The 17,515-nt window shown below is 33.6% G+C and overlaps 1 protein-coding gene across 3 annotated transcripts in view; it reads left to right on the top strand.

Annotated features, from left to right (window-relative positions):
- The window catches only part of LYN (LYN proto-oncogene, Src family tyrosine kinase), a 130,917-nt gene that overhangs the window by 94,913 nt on the left and 18,489 nt on the right, over positions 1–17,515 (top strand). For all 3 annotated transcript variants that reach the window (XM_051970178.1, XM_051970176.1, XM_051970177.1), the window contains 2 exons: positions 3,562–3,744; positions 6,013–6,089. In XM_051970178.1, coding sequence (XP_051826138.1) covers positions 3,562–3,744; positions 6,013–6,089 — 260 coding nt within the window. The remainder of the gene's footprint in view (positions 1–3,561; positions 3,745–6,012; positions 6,090–17,515) is intronic.

The following is a 17,515-nucleotide window of genomic DNA, read 5'->3' as shown; positions in this document are numbered from 1 at the left end:
GATTTCATAGTTTCTGTCACTAGTATTGTCATTCAGCTAGACCCCCTAAATTTGAAATCTCGTTATCTTTTACTCTTCTTTCTTTCATATCTGATCAGTTATCAAGCCTGATTTCCGTTTCCACAAACTGAGTCATATCTACTCCCCTGCTCTAGTCTTATGCAATGTTATTCTAACAGGTTTTAACACTTCCATTCTCTTCCTCATTTAAAACATCCACACATTGTTATCAGATTGCCTTCATTATGCACAAATCATTTAGACTTCTCACTTCTCATTCTTCTGTCCAGAATCCTTCAATGGTATCTTATTTTAATTCACTACAACTCAAATGGGTCTACATATATTTATTTTCTACTCTATAAAGTTCAAATTCTTTTGCCTAGCATTCCAATCTCTAGAGCAAAGTTTCTTAAACTGTGGATTATGACCCTATATAGGATTGTATAACTGAATTTGAGGATCACAAAACTATGATTTATTATCAATAAATGTTATATACACATATATGTGCATATATAAATTTACACACACACATATACTTATATATCTGGGATAATTAAAAATTTCTCTAGAAATTTCTTGAACCAACATACCTAATCATTTTTATCTCCTACTTCCCTTGATATATAAAATACTTGAGCTGAATTTCATGCTTGCTGTCCCTATATAAACTTTGTGGCCTCCTTGCTATAGCCTGTTTTACATTCTTTGAATATTTTCTGCACCAAATCCCCAGTTACCTTTCTTTAGGTGTGATTGGTGTGGTGTGGTGGGTGTGATGTAGTGTAGTGGTGTTTACATTTACAGACAAGCATTAAATATTAAGTTTTTATCACTAAGTGTACTAATTAGTTCTACTTAGTACCTTGTTTCAGGTCCTGCCCAAAACATCTTTTTGTAAGATTAGATCAACTCTAATTAGTTAGCAGTTTGTAAGGATTCCAACAACTAAGCTTGACTCTGATGATACGCAGATATAAACAAAGTAGTCACTATGCTTTAGGAACTGCACAATCTATAAGAAAATTTTTTTTGGAGGGGATCAGTCAACAAAGAGTTATTTTGATTTTGCCTACTGTCTTTTGGGGAAAGAAAACAGGATTTTCTGGATGTCAGATTCTGTTGCTTTGAGGAGGTTCTGTTGTATCCTGACACTTGATAATGTTTGTACAATGTCACTTACAAAGTAAATCTCTATAAAGGATAGCTCTTCTATTTGGGTTCTGCTAAAATCTTTCATGTTGGCCAATATAGTTCTTCCTTTATGTCCCTTTTACTCAGAGGGCTGGCAAACAAATTTATCTCTGTGATTGTATCTATCAAAAAAAATCTTAATGTTTTTATAGGAGACTTCTTGTTGGAAAAGAGCTTTTAAGACTTCATTTTGCTCTACTGAGCCAATTTTAAAATATAATCAACACATAATAAATTATTCTATATTTCATCTTCCACAGTTTTGTCAGTTGTGTAACTATGAAAATATGGTGCAATATAGAATTGTTTTCATATACAAAATTTCTAATGCCTCTCCTAGACTATTAGTCATATAAAATCAGAAACATTGCCTTATCTTAGTATCTTTATCAGTAGTTAGCATGGATTGTATATGTAGTAGATGCTGTGTGATACCAGGTAAATAATTTAACCTCTCAGCCTCAGTTTGCTCATTTGTAAAATGGGGATAAAAGCACTTAGTTTAATGTTGTTGTGAGGCTCAAGTGAGATTTTTCATATATGTGTATGTGATTTTAAAACCTCAATATATTCTATAAATATTAGCTATTGTTATTAATAAATACTTAGTGAATTGAATTACGTTAGTCACCTCAGAGAAGCAAAGATTAAGAAATCTAAATACCTGTTGGCAGTTATACTTTTTATTTATTTTTTCTTCATTCCTGGGGAAATGCTGCTATCCATTTGTATTCATAGAGTTAATGTGCAAGAATCTATGCAGAAAGAAGAGTTTACTACCCATGCTTTCAGGGAAAGGTTAAACTAGACTAATAACCTTGCTCCTTAGAAGTACCTTTTTGAATTCTGCTATCTTAGTATCTACAAAATATTCTTTTATATTAGAGAAATAAATATACCAAGTGACACTATGAGAAGTATTCAAACCAATTTGCAGTATTATCCTTAAAGTTTCTTCCAGTCTGAATCCTATTCTCCTTTTGAGTTACCAGTAGAATAAATGGTTTTGAAAACTTTGAGCAGTGAAGTCAAGCAGATTTGGGCTTCTATTTCCCATGGATGGTTTTTGAGCCAAATTCTATTGATTATGTATTCCATCTGGGTGTTCAGAGTTCACTTCCATTAGTATTGTTCTGGGTCTGCCAAAATATGGGCTTTATAAAGATTCCCAGTAACTCATAAGAAAAATAAAAACCTGAGTTACATTTACCTTCCTAAATACTCCCGAAATATCTTCATAAAGAATTTAAATGTGAAGTCTCCTATGCAGACAGTTATTGACTGCCAAGCAGAAACAAGAAAGGAACAGGAACTGTATGTCAGTGGAAAAGGAGGTCATAGGTTCAAGGAGCCTGAGCATGCTCTGTTTATTTTCAGTAAGGCAGAAGAGCTACATTACTGGTATCTAGCCACCAAAACTTCCCAAAATATTTGGATAAAATTTCAGGAATGTGAGAAAAATGAATATTCTGGGGAAAAGCCCAGAGCAGCTTTTACCACAGTTACTACATACTGGAACACAAATCAAATTTAAAATACTCCATAGATAGGGAAGTTAAATTGTTCTTATGCTAAGAAGGCTTATAATACTACCTCTTCTCTAAATATCAGTGAGCTACGATTAAACACTAAAATGAATGTTGAACATTGTTCCATAAACAAAAGAAGCAAAATGAAATAGTAAGGAAAATATGAAAATTCTAATTACTTTTTGTTAGTTATAATAGCTAGCATCTATTTCTTCATCACCTCTATCTTTCAAATTTTTTGGAATATTGAATTATTCATATAATAAAGTTGTACATAGATATTGTTTCCATTGGGTTATTTTTTCTCCCTTTTTCTTTTTTCCATATTTTGGGTTTAGAAAATAAAAACCAAACATAGCTTATCTATTCAACTTAAGTAACTTTTTATTCAATCTACATATATAGTAAAAAAAAAAATCCCAAATTGAATATAGCTAGCTTCAATATTACATATATCTGTCATGCTTAATAGATTGGTGTTTATAGGTTAGTAACTATAAGTTAGTAATGGGCTTGTCATGCAAACATCAGTTGGGATTTTATTTCTGCTACTAAGCTGTGCATCCTTGAGTAAATCACTTAACCCTGCTTAACCTCAGTGTCTCCATTTGTAAAATAAGGATAATAAGATTTGTACTATTAACCTACAGTATTGTTGTGAGGATCATAAAAATGCTCTGGAAATTGTAAAGTGCAATAAGTATAAGTTATTGTTAGTAAAATTTTAACCTAACTGTAGTCTATTAATGCACAGTTCCATGATTATTTTTGGAATAAGTATAGCCACCCTCATCTTTTTCTCTTATTCCTCCTCTACACTCCTGTTTCTCCCTAGGCTACTATAACAATAGTACTAAAGTGGCTGTGAAAACTCTGAAGCCAGGAACCATGTCTGTGCAAGCATTCCTAGAAGAAGCCAATCTCATGAAAACACTTCAGCATGACAAGTTAGTGAGACTTTATGCTGTAGTTACCAAAGAAGAGCCCATTTACATCATTACAGAATACATGGCAAAAGGTAAGCATCTACAATTTATCCCAGTAAGTGTATTTTAAATAGCATTAAACAATTCCATCAAAATCCCATATCGATTCCTCTTCATGACATGGGGAAGACCTCAAGTTCTCAAAGTCAAGTTAGTAATACACAAATTCTAGAAAATGTTAATTAATAAGTGGGACCAGTTTTGAGGGCAAATTATTTATTGTCAGTGTACCAATCTAAATCAGTGAGGGAAGCTTATTTTGCCTCCTAAATGATGAATGTCTTCTTGGCTCTGAGAACTGATTCATCTATGCTGACTAACCCAAAGACCATCTATTAAGACATGAAGTAGTGGGACATATAACAATCATGTATATTTGGAAATATTGAAAAAATCTGATACTCATTTTCTTAGATTAATATCCAAATAGGAGTATTTTTGTCGCATAGTTTTAAAATTGAATTCTATATTCCCAAACTAGTTAATTTTGTATCTTCTTGTATCATTTGTGGATCTTGAGAATTCATTGGTTCTACCACTTTAGTATAGGCATTCCATCTATTTGTCTAGATAACCAGACATATATATAACATATACACACATACCTATGTATACATGCATATATGTGTGTGTGTGTGTGTGTGTGTGTGTGTGTGTGTGTGTGTATACACGCGTAGGTAGATATATAGATATACCTTTTCATTCTGTGCAATCCTTATCCATTTTCTTTTATCAAATCTTAGATATAGGACAAGGTATCTTTCAGGTATTAGTGAAAAACTCAAGTTCCCAAACTTATTATGCCTAGTTCTTGTTATTTGACAAGACCTTCCTTTTCAAAATTCTTAATGACTTAGTAATAGTTGTAAATCTTATTGAAGCTTACTTAACTCATTATTTGATGTATTTCTGGTGCCCTTTGGCTTGCCTATTATGATTATTTTGAATTGTGTGGGGTTTTCAGACTCATTGCCATATTACATTATTGGAAGAATGTTGGTGTTTTAAGAAATAAGCTTTGGTGGCAACATTCTTCCAATAATGTAATATGGCAATGAGTCAGTAGTTAGCAACTCTAATACTTTAAAATTTCTATTTTTTAAAATTATCCAGCAGAGTCTTACTCTTGTGAAATAAAAAAAATAGGTGAAAAACTATAAAGCACTCACATAATTGCTTTCTTCATATGTCTACCCAGAAATAAAATTACTAAGAAATGGTCAGATGGACCAGAGAACAGCTGTAGAGGAAAAAATGAAATAAATGTATTAACATTATTGAGAAATTAAGAAATCCTGGGAACAATGATGAAATGGTTATATTGTCATCGAGCTGATTAGAAATGTTACTATTTATATCAGTAATGCTAGAGATTAATCAACCAAAATCAGTCCAATTTTCAGAATTCTGTGCTTTTTGGGGGGAGGGGAAAAAGCCTTCCCCTTCTGTTGCAGGATCCTATTCCTCTTCGCTTTGAACCTTAATGTGAATACTTCATGTCAGTAAAGAAAAATCTTCCCAAGATGTTTAAGGACAGATCATTTCTACATTAGTAGAAATTCAATAATTTAATCTAAATCAAAAGGCAAAATATCAATTTACAGAAATCTTGATTTAGAAATGGATCTTAGAGCCCATCTAACTGAACTTCTTCATTTTTATTGACAAGGAATTGTTGTAAATAACAAGGAGTCGAGGAGGACTTACCCAAACCAAAATTAGAACCCAAATCCTCTAGCTTTAAATTCAGCACTCTGTTTACTTCACTATGCTGATTCCCTAATAATAATATTAATATTAAAAGTGGGAGGGGTGGGAAAAGGAAATATGATGATTTTTGTATTGTTTTTATTGGAGCATTCAGAAACTGTGATAACTAATTCACAGTAATTTAGCTTTTAGACAAGACTAATAGAAACTAAGAAACACCAAGATACAGAGATAGTCAGAGATAGATGGAGAAATAAAATAGAAGGTCAGAGACACACAGATAGTGTCAGAAAAACAGAGAAAGAGAGAATTTCTATCCCTATATCTCCCATTAGCATTCCTATTTGAAGGAATCCCTATTTTCATACACATGTATGTATATACACACATATGCATATGCATATATATATTTTTCTATATTTGTGAAAGATATGAAGAATATAGGTAGTTGAATTTAACTTTGGGGAAAATGTTGTAACTCAAAAACTTACAAAGCTCCAGAATACAGTAAAGTGATAATGATTTAAATTTAAGTGTGGATTCTCCCCAGAGCAGGGAGAAATAGCACTGACTTTTTGTTCTACGAACAGGGAGTTTGCTGGATTTCCTGAAGAGTGATGAAGGTGGGAAATTGCTGCTTCCAAAGCTAATTGACTTTTCAGCACAGGTAAATTTACTAAAAATTTAAGCATGTTCTAGTTTATAAATATCTTCTATCTTTGAATTTTGTGTTGGATGTTGTAAAATGTATTGTTCTAGGAAGCCAGATTTCCTTTCAGTATTTCCCCATGTAATAGCCATGTAATGGCCTTGGGGAAATGCACATTCAAATCCTTGAGAGAGAAGAAAAATGGCTATTTCTGAATGATTGTATTAATGTCTTAAGTGTGCTTATTCTTCAGACTAGTTGAACTGTATTACCCATGATTTCATTTTGTTTTTTATGGAAATGAAAGTTATTTTGTATGTTCTTATAAAAAGTTTTTTTAGATTTCTAGTTTCAGCCATCTTCCCTTTGGCCAATTAACCTCTTTTTAGTCACTTCCACACCTGGAAAAATGGGAAAATTAGAACTGAATTACTTTCCTCATGGGGACTTATGAGAACTAATTTAATGCTAGTTAAGTAAAATACCAATTATACAAACAAATATCTGCTAATGGTACTACTCAGCTGACTAGTTCATAGTTTCAAGAAAACAATGATAATTAAAGGGTTTCTTTTCCCATTTCTTCTTGTATAATAGAGCAACTAACTACATGTTTCTTAGAGATTTTAACTGATCTGTAATCTTTTCAATAGTGGCCACTGGTTTTTTTTTTTTTTTTTAAGTATAATATACGTGAGTATACATGAAAGCAGAAGCAATTTGCCAAGAAATACACCTGACTTCCTGTTAACATATTTTTGAAGATTTCTCCATATCTGTTGACTTCTGACAGTTTCCTTATGTCTTTCAGATACCTATAGAGTTTTGTGTTTGTTTAATCCTCTGTATTGATTTATGTGATGATATATGAAGGGAAGGTCATTTTCCTTATATTGAATTTCTACAATCTTATCTTAAGAAAGTATAAAGTAATTTAAAACAAAATTATTAAAATTCTGGGAGAAATATATTTTACATTTTTTATCTCCTTCCCTGTCCCCCTTTATTTCTCCTTAAGATCTTCATCTCAAAAGCATTTTACAGGAAAACTTTGAAAAAGATCTTTTGTAAATTACAAATCATATTCATAGGAAATGATATGGTCATGTTGGTGTACTATGCAGGAGTACATTTTACCAACATCTTTAATTCAATAACATATATAATTTAATATTGGTCAGGAGTTTTAGCTATTAATTATAACCAAGGGAATAGGAAGTTTTAATGACTCACCACTATTAATGTAGGTTAGGGTTGAACTGAGGAAGTAAACCTTGCTTCTCTTCACAGCTATACCTACCACCACTGCTGACCTAGTCTAAGTAGCTTCACATCTGAATGAGAAATGATTCATCAGATGTCAGAATATAAACAGTACCCTTCTACAGTGGCTACATGGGGCCAAGTAGGTATTCTGAGATGGTGACCTATTAGGACATATCTGTGCTATCATAAGGGATGAGTGGAAAAGCCCCTTGATGTTATGCCAAAGTGGCAGGATGGAGTTATATACAGTCTTTCATAGAAAAATGCTAGGCTCTGGAAAAAATACTAGGAATCCAGGCAATTATGGAATAATCCCTCTCTTCAAGGAGCTTACAACTGTATCTTGGGTGGAAAAAAAAAAACAAGAAAATATTTCCCCTTCATAATTTCTCTCCCATTTCATTCTTCTCCCTCCCTTTGCTTTGAGCAGAATCTATATCAGTCATTTTTAACTTTTTCCTATCCTTTACAAAGTCCCATCGTCACCTTGCCACTTCAGTTCTCTCTCCTAAATACCTCTTTCATTGTTTGCCTTCTCTCCATTCATACCACCATCATTGAGTTTCGACCCTTGTTACCTCTCAGCTAGACAACTGTAATAATTTAATTGATCTTCCTGTTTCTCTTCTTTCCAGTCTGTTCTTCACAGAACTTTCAGATAGATACTTCTTGTTCAGAGATCTGATTGTGTCACTCCCATGCTCAAGAAGTTCTAGTGGGTTCCTCTGTATTAGAACAAAATGCAAATTCCTCTATAAACAGATGGAATATTTAAAGCCCTCTAACCTACTGTGCCAAACTTATTTCATACTACTTCCCTAGCTAGAATATTGCATCCTCTACACACAAAATTCCTTCTCTTAACTTTAGGTCTTTGTACAGACTGTTTCCTATGCCTGGAATACCTTCTTCTCTCTTCTCAGCTTCTTGGAATCCCTGGCTTTTCTCAAGATTTAGCTCAAAGGCCAACTCCTGCACAAGGCCTCTTCTGATTGTTCAGGGAAAAGACAGAAATGCTTAGATAACTTATGGTGCTTAAGTTCTGGGGGAAAGTAATACATAGCAATTTAGATTGAATAATATATTACCAGGCTTTCTTTGCTTCCACAATAACCATCAATATAGAATTGGGAAATCTATAGCATACATGAGATTACAGTCAAAATGTTTTCAGATTTCCTAATAAAAGTTTAAGTACATTAAGTTGAGAGTGTGATGGGAAGAAAGAGGACTATTTGTCTGAATAAACAATGTATAATTCTGTTGGGGTTGTCTAGTATAGGGTGAGTTGTAGAGAACTGTTCCCCAAAACTCTATGGTTCATCTACCCTCCTCGCAAGAAGAAACCTTAGATTCTTCAGTCCACAATTTCTCCTCCCTTCCCCAATGGAAACAGGAAGTTGGGTGAATACACATTACAACATCACACTGTATGAGCCATGATGTCATCACTTCCTGATTTTGAATAGTTAGGGAAGGAAAAGCTTTTCTGATATTCAGGAGTAACCTCTTCCCAACTTGACTTCTAGCCCTTTTGGCCAAAACCCTTTTCCTTCCAGTATGACACTAACTAGGTCATTCCTAATTCTAATCAGATTTGCTGTGGAGCTTCACTTATTCTGCAAATAAAAGGGGTACTTTCATTCTTCTTTCAGTGAAAAGGAAGATTATTTCCTTATTAGAGAGACCAAGCCCTGAGGGAGTTTTATGTTCTCAGCACAGAGATGCTATATGTACTTCTCTCTTCTAGTTCTCCTTTTTAAAAATAGATGCTTTATTGATGCCTTTTTTATATCACTATCACTTCCTGAAACTCTCCCTCCTCTATCACCACTGCCTTTGACTCTTCTCTTGTACAAGTTATCCAATCAATAAACATTTATTAGACTTTTCCTATGTGTCAGGTACAAACCTGGTTACAGTTGACAACATATGTCTTATTTAGTACTTTTTAATAATGTACAGATTTAGAGCTAGTGGAAGACAATTTCCTCATTTAACCGAAGAGGAAATTGAAACGTAGAATGGTAATGGCCTTTCCCAAGATCACGTATGTAGTACGTGGCTTTGAACCCTGGTCAACTCCAAATCCACTACTCATTCTCTTGAATCATTTCTTTGCTGAGAAGGATGAGTTCTCCCTCACTAGCTTTCTTTGTCATCAAGATTGTTTATTACATAGAGAAGAGTTCTGGTGTTTTTCAATAATGTTTTCTTTGACATTATTGTAGTCACTGTGTAAATTGTTCTCTTGGTCTATTTACTTCAGTCAATACCAGCTCAAGTGATTAACTGACAAATATTTATTAAACACTTACTATGTGCTGGGCACAGGGGATACAAAGGCCAAAAAACTGAAATTTTTTTCATATATATCTTCTTGCTGTACAACATTATTCAATTATACTAATAGGTTGAAATTTATTCAACATTTTCACAGCTATTGGGCATCTTAATTTCTAATTTTTGATTGCTTATTTGTAAAAACAAAAAGTGTTGCTAAATATTTTTGTGTATATGGAATCTTTCCTTCTAGCTTTGACTCTTTTTAGGTGTATCTCCAATATATTCATTGGAATCAAATGGTAGGTATAATTTAATTACTTTTCTAGCAAAATTCCAAATTGTTTTATTGACTATTTGGAATAATTTCAAACTACACCATAGCTCTTTGAATATTTATAATTTTCTTCTTTTTATCATTTTTGCCATTTTTGCCAATATGATAGGGATAAAGTAAAATTTTAGAGCTCTTTTAATTTGTTTTTACAAGAATAGTTCTCAACATCTGTGAGGACTTGTTTAAGCAGTAAAGGATAAAGAAGAGTAATCACACAATCACAGTTATAAAAATGTCAAAATAGAAAAGTTTGAAATCAGTAATGACCCAGAGAGATAGAACTGATCATTAAGAATGTCATAATTTCTAAAATGAGAGGATAGACTTTTTTCTGTCTTAATTCTAGGACCTTTCCTTTATGAATTATTTCCTATGCATCTTATATATATGAAGCTTGTTTTGTATATATTTGCATTTTGTCTTCTTCATTAGGTTGTAGATTTCTTGAGACTGTCTTTTATCATTTTTTTTTGGTATTCCTAGCACTCATCATAGTATCTGGCATATAGTAGGTGTTTAATAAATGTTAATTGATTATTGTAATCTTATCTGGTCAAAGCATATTTCAAGAATTATGCTCAGTTTGCCTCATCACATTTTAGGAATAGCCTTTGTAAATTAGAACTCATTCAGAAGATAGCTGTCAGAATAATGAAAAAAATAAACTGTACCAAAACTGAAGGAACTGGGGGTGGGGAAATTAATGGAGATAAGATAACTATTTTCAAGTAACTGAGGGATTTCCAAGTAGAAAAATTATGTTATTGGTCCTCGAGGGCAGAAATAGAAACAATGGGCAAGATTGGCAGAGATGCAGTTCTCAGTAAGGAAAATTGTCCCAATAATTAGAGGTGACTGCAAAGGGGGGCAATGGATATAACATGTAGTATTTAGAGTGGGAAGATCTGAGTTTAAATCTTATCTCAGACACTCACATGTTTTACTCTGGGCAAGTTACTTAATCTTTCTTTATCTTTAATTCTATAGGAATATAAATAGGAATAATAAAAGCACTTACCTCTCAGGATAATTGCAAGGATAAAATGAGATCAAATGTTGTTGTTATTAAGGATTGGCCCATCAGGCAGTGATGAGTTCCTTCATTCTAAGTAGATGAACATTTGTCATTGATGGTTGGAGAGGGATTCTGGTTCACTTCAGATTGTGTGAAATGTTGTCTGGGGTTGTGTTAAATGTACTCTGAGGTTTCATCCAAGTCCAAGATTCTGTGCTATGACCTAAGTTGTACAATCATTTAAAGGAATGATTCCCTAAAGCTGAAGTATAGCAAATAATGGAGAAAAGCTTCACAGGGCTTTTGACCACGAGCAGATCAAAAATGTCAAAATTAGGAAATCTGGTTTCTAAAAGGGATTCAGGAAGAATTAGGTAAGAACATACTAACTGAATTCTGTTGATAAAAACACAGGAGATTTGTTGTGATTGACAATGTTTAAGAATTACTGATCAAAAGCATCAGTTTTTACTTAGAAGTTCATTTCACTGAACAGAAGACAATTGATAAATATCTTATAGTTGCATTTAATTGGGAAATATTTAACAAAATATATAAAAATATAATAGAATATAAATGTTACTATGTGTTTGCTAAGTCAGTCTGTAGCCCACAGAGATCTTTGTGTACGATTTATTTAGTAGCCACTGTTTCTGTTTGCATTGGACATCATGGTTCATACCACTTGAATTAAAGCCGTATTGCCACCTAGTGTCAGCATAACCTAATTGCAATAAAAGTATTAAAAACTATAGGTTTGGGTTTGCTGTGTTATCATTAAGGGTTAGATTACACTCTAATCCTTACCTGTATTTTTCCCTTGTCTTATATTATGAAGTTCTCACTATAGTATCTCTGAATATTAAAATTGTTTTTAAGTGTTTATAAATTCCCAGTAGTAAACAAAACAAAATCTATTTCTACATTCTTTTGGTATTCCCTTCTATTTCTTCTTAATATTCTATGGAGTTTCCCTATTAACTCTTATATCTTTTTCAAATCACTGAGACTTTCTGTTTCTTCCTCCAATATGCCTTCCCATCTCCTACCTCCACCTTCTCCCTGCCCAAAGAATACAGTTATTCTTTGTAATTTCCACTACTATGGTGATTTTGTTCATGTAACTTAGATAAGACATTGTTAGAAATAGCAAAAAGTAAGGTAGTCATAAATAAGATTTAATTTAAATGCTGTTGTGTCGATGCTGGTTACTAAAAATGGGACTGTGATACAGTGGTGCCATAGGTCATTGAGAGGAGCTTAGCTAAGATCCTCAAAAGTTGGCAAAATCAAATAACTTTGGTAGGCAAAGGCTCCATCAAGAAAAGGTACTTGACACAGAGAAATTACATATGATAGTTGATTTTTTTCTTGTTAATCAATTTTTTCATTCTTAGTATAATTTTGGAAAGAGGTAGCAATATATCATGTTCTATTTTAATATTTCTTCCTTTGGATTTGACTGAAAATAGGATTGAAAATTTTAATTCACAGAGAATGGAATTAAAGCTTTGTGAGTTGGAGATATATTTCTTCAAGAGCATAACAAAAGTTTGGTAACTTCATTGATTGGTAAATAAGTTTGGAGTTAAATGGTTTAAAAAAAAGAAGAGACACTTAAAGCAGTTGACCCTCTAACTATAGGTATCCCTCAAGATTCTATCCTGGGCCCCTTTTCTCTTCTCTCCCTATATTACTTCACTGGGTGATGTTAACAGCTTCCATGGACATAATTGTAATCTCTATGCTGATGTTTCCCAAATCTATCTTTCCTGCTTCAGTCTCTTCTGACCTCCAATCTCATCTTTTCAACTGCCTTCCACACATTTCAAATTAGATATGCAGTAGACATCTTAAATTCACTATGTCCAAAACACAACCCTTTATCTTTCTCCCTAAAATCTCCTCCTGCTGCCTTTCTTATTTCTCTAGAGGGCAACACTATCTTTCTAGTCCTTCAGGATCACAAAGTAAGAGTCATTCTGGATTCCTCACTATCTCTCATCCTTCTCCCCATCCCCAGTCCAAACTGTTGTCAAAAGGCCAGTTGATTTCATCTTTGCAGCATTTCCTAAATATGCCTCCTTCTTTTTTTCTGACACTGCTACCACTCTGGTGTAAGCCCCTTCCTCACTTCACACCTTGATTACTACAGTATCCTGTTTGGAGGGTCTACCTTCCCCAAGTCTCTTCCCACTCCATCTATTCAGCCACTAAAGTGATTTTCCTAGAATGCAAATCTTATCATGTCACCTTTCTATTCAATTAACTCCAACAGCTTCTTATTACTTCCAGAAGCAAATACAAAATGCTGTTTGGTACTCAAATTCCTTTATAACTTAAGTCTACTTTTCCAGGCTTCTTGGATCTCACTCCCTGAGACAATGACTCCTCTACACAATGCAGTGACACTGGTCACCTTGTTGTTCCATGAACAAAACATTCCATATCTTGGCTCTGGACATTTTCTCTGCCTGTCCCCCTTGCCTGGAATTATTCTCTTTCTTCCTCTGATTACTGACCACCCTGACTTCCTTTAAGCCCCATCTAAAATCCTGTCTCTTACAAGAAGCATTCCCTAATCTTTTTTAATTCGATTGTCTTCTCTCTATTAATTATTTCCATCGATCCTCTATATAACTTGCTTTGTATAGCTTTGTTTGCATGTTCTCTCTCCTTTTAGTCTGTAAACTCCATGAGAACAGGGATTGTATTTTAGTCCTTTTTGTATCCCTCACTTAGCACATGGTAGGTAATTAATATTTATTGAATTGAATCAAATTAATTCTTACAGCCTCCTAATGTGGGAAGTGATATTGCTATCCTATTTACCTAAAAGGGGGTGGAGACAGAAGGGAAGCATTTAGCCTTTGTACTAAGACTCTACCTCTATCAGACTGATACCAAACTAAAAACTCAGAATGAATGAATCCCAGCTCTGTGCTCAGAGGTTCCCCTTTCGTGATTCAGTTTCCCAGGTACACTAGAAAACCATTTCTGGTAAGTGACGCTTCAGTGACTATTCAGTGTTTCTTCCCCTTTTTAGCTGCTTGTTTTCTTTCTGTTCAGAATACCAGACCTTGCTGTCATTATCAAGCAAATGGAACTTCCTCAGCAAGAAACGGTCAATCAATCTTTTTTAAAGGCAATTTATGAAAACACTGCTGTATTATTTTTACCTGAATTTAGTAATTTTATCTATATAGAATATCTGTAATGAATATCCTTTATCATTAGGATGTTTTCTTTTTCGAAGTTTAAAAAAATATTGCTTACTTTATACAATGTTCTCTTGATTTTGTCCACTTTACTCTTTATTGTTTTTTGCAAATCTATTTTTAATATCAAGCTCATCATTTCATATAGCACATTAGTATTTTTCAATGGAATGTCTGTTTTAAACATTTGGTGAACTTGTAATAGACACACATTCAAATTAGAACTTCACTGGCATGGAAGATAGCCTATATCCTGTTAGTCCTGACTTTATTACAAAATTATATGACTTCAGTGAGACACTTTATTTTTGCAAACCTTACTTTCCTCATTTATGAAAAAATGGAAGGATTAATTTAGATTTTCATCAAGGTCCTTTTCAGCTCTAAAATTGTCTAATTCTGAATATATTTGACTTCCTTTTGTAAAATAGCCAGCATCACAAATTTAGAGCTGAAAGAGACTATGGAGAAAAGTTAGTCCACCCTTTCATTTTACAGGTGAGGAAACTGAGGCCCAGAAAGCTTGTGACTCATCTGAGATGTCAAAGATAGTAAATAGCAGATACTTCAAGGTTCCATCCCAGTCCTCGGATTCCAAGACCAATATTCTTTTCCAGTAGTCATGATACTTAAGTATATGTTCCATTTTTACTACTGTTATCACTAGTGAAAAGAAATTGGTTCTTTTAGGATCAAGTTGTGTTGAGAATTTGCATCAGAAAGCACTAATTAGTATAGTACTTTATAAAATTAAAAAGACAAGGTCACTACTTTCTAGGAGTTTGATTAAATAGATTATATTAATCTAAGAATATGAAACTGACTAAAACACATAAAAGAATAAGCAATTAATATAGGATTCATTCATTAAATATATAAATTATAATTTTAATCTCTATATCTTTATTATAGCCCTGCTGAGACTGGAGAATAAACTTTAGCCTTTGAAACACACAAAATGGATAGATACAGCTAAAATTGTTATAATAATTACAAAACAGGAAAACATGATTGCCTCATTTAAAAGGCAAGAGGATGCTATACTGTCATTTGAAAAATTGTGTAAAATTAAACTTTTTTTGTCTGGGCAAGAGGAAAGAAATTCTTGGAATGACCTCAGTATATAGGAAGTTATCACGGGTATGTCACATTATGTCTTCAAGCTCTCTCTTACTCTCTCTGTCTCTATCTCTGTCTAACTTTCACTGTCTCTGTCTTTCTTACTGAATTTCTTTTGCTTTCCTTTGAGAACTTTATAGCACTAATGGTAGATTTGGGTTATGAATCTATTAAATTAGATAATACAGAAAAAATACTAACCATAAAACTAAATAAATGCTTATTATTATGTAGGCCCTGCCTTCAAGAAGTTTGCATTCTACTAGATCTAGTCAACAGGGAAAACTACCTTCTGGCTCTTGTATGAGTTGGACTGGATGAACACTGAGGACCTTCCAGTTAAATTTTATGATTTTTGTTCATGATAATAGCTTACATTGCTACGAGTACTCTTTCATCAATTGGACTGCAACTCTTCCATGATTTGAAAGAGTTTCATGACAGGGAGGGGAGTGGGAAGGGAGATCAAGTGACCAGTATTCTAATGATGACCTTTCCTATCCTGCTGGTCAGAACCAACAGAACCTCAGTCTTGTTGAGCCTTCATTTGGAGCCTTCTGGGCTGGGTGTAATTTCAGCCATAGCCATATGAGTGCAACATTCCATGGTCATGGAATACAGGACAACCTCCATGACATAGTGAAGTACCAGATTCAGATCTCAGTAAAGGAAGCTAGGGTTTTTAAAGCCCTCCATAACATCGACTCAATGATCTGTCCAATCTTATTTCCCATTACTTCCCAAGGCAGAACTTTTGTGAATTCTCCATTGCCCTCTCCTGTAAATTTCCCTCATTCCCAGCACCTTTGCTTTAGTAGTCTAACTCATCCTTTGACATCCAGCTCAAGCCTCACTTCTTATTCCATGAAGTCTTTTCTGATAATTCTCGCCTACAATAACTTGAATTTCTGGTATGGAATATACCATACCACTGAGTACTTGATTATAGATTATCTGGCCTCTTTGTTTTATGTACATTTGTGTCATTGTTGGAAGGCAAGGCTTCCGCCTTAGGATTTATTTTTATTTTTAATCTTATGCAATACTTAATCCAAGGCTCATGTTAACTATTCAGTAAATGTGACCCTAGGAAGTCTGTGAATTCTTGCCAATTCACTTTAAATATGTCAGGATGTGGTATCTTACAGTTTATCTACAGCTTTCTTCCCTGAAGTTCTCTAGAGAATTTCTAACCACAGTCAGTTAATTTTTATGCTTCCAGGATTCTTAGCCAGTAGCTGTACATGGATGCTACTTTCAGAAAACTGTTCCATTCAGTATGCTACATTGAAGAAACACTATCTTTGTCCCCCAGTGGCTAATATGCTAAGGAATAAGTGAAATATATACTCTTACACTTATATTGGAAACATTTACATGAATACACATAGTGGATATTTTGTATACATGGTGAATGCTAACTCACTATGTCTATTCATATAAATGTTTTCAACATAAATATTAATATGTACATAAATGTGTACATATGTACATTAAAAGTCACATAAAAGACTTGACTCAGCAATAGTGCAGCTATTTTGTTTAAAAGGTCCACTGAGTGTATACATTTGGCTGATGATCTAGGACAAATTTTTGCTCCATCTAATCAATATATTTCTGAAAATGTGACACCCAAAACTGGACATAATACAGCAGATATTGTCAGACCAGTAAATAATGCAGCATGGCTCAAATTCTTGGAAACTCTGCTTCTGTTCATGTATGCTAAGATCACCTTAATTCTTTTGGCTCTCATATCACACCTTTGACTTAATGAATAGGCAGTTCACAGAAATTCTCTAGTCTTTTTCCTGTGAACTCCTTTCTTGCCATGCCTTATTCACTCTGTTCTTAATGAATTGTGTTTGTGTGTGTTTCCTAATCCAAGTACAGAGTTTTATATCCATCAATATTGAATTTAATTTTATCATTTATACTCCTTATTTTAGTCTGTTAAGATTCTTTGGGATAACAATTCTATCAAATTATTAACAATATTTCCCAGCTAAGATGATAGAAGCATTGCTTGCTATTATCTCCTATAACACTGATAAAAATGTTGACCATAACCAGACCAAGAATAAAGTCCAAAGGCTTTTTATTATAGACCTAGATTCAGGATGATTCAGTTCATTAAACACTGACCTTTGGCCCTGGTCATTGCTCCAATTCTAAAACCAATCAACTGGACCATAAGCCAGTCTTT

This window comes from Antechinus flavipes, chromosome 1 (genome assembly GCF_016432865.1).
Source record: "Antechinus flavipes isolate AdamAnt ecotype Samford, QLD, Australia chromosome 1, AdamAnt_v2, whole genome shotgun sequence".
Lineage (NCBI taxonomy): Eukaryota > Metazoa > Chordata > Mammalia > Dasyuromorphia > Dasyuridae > Antechinus > Antechinus flavipes.
The sequence above is the reverse complement of the archived record's forward strand: the minus strand, read 5'-3'. Positions and strand labels throughout refer to the sequence as shown.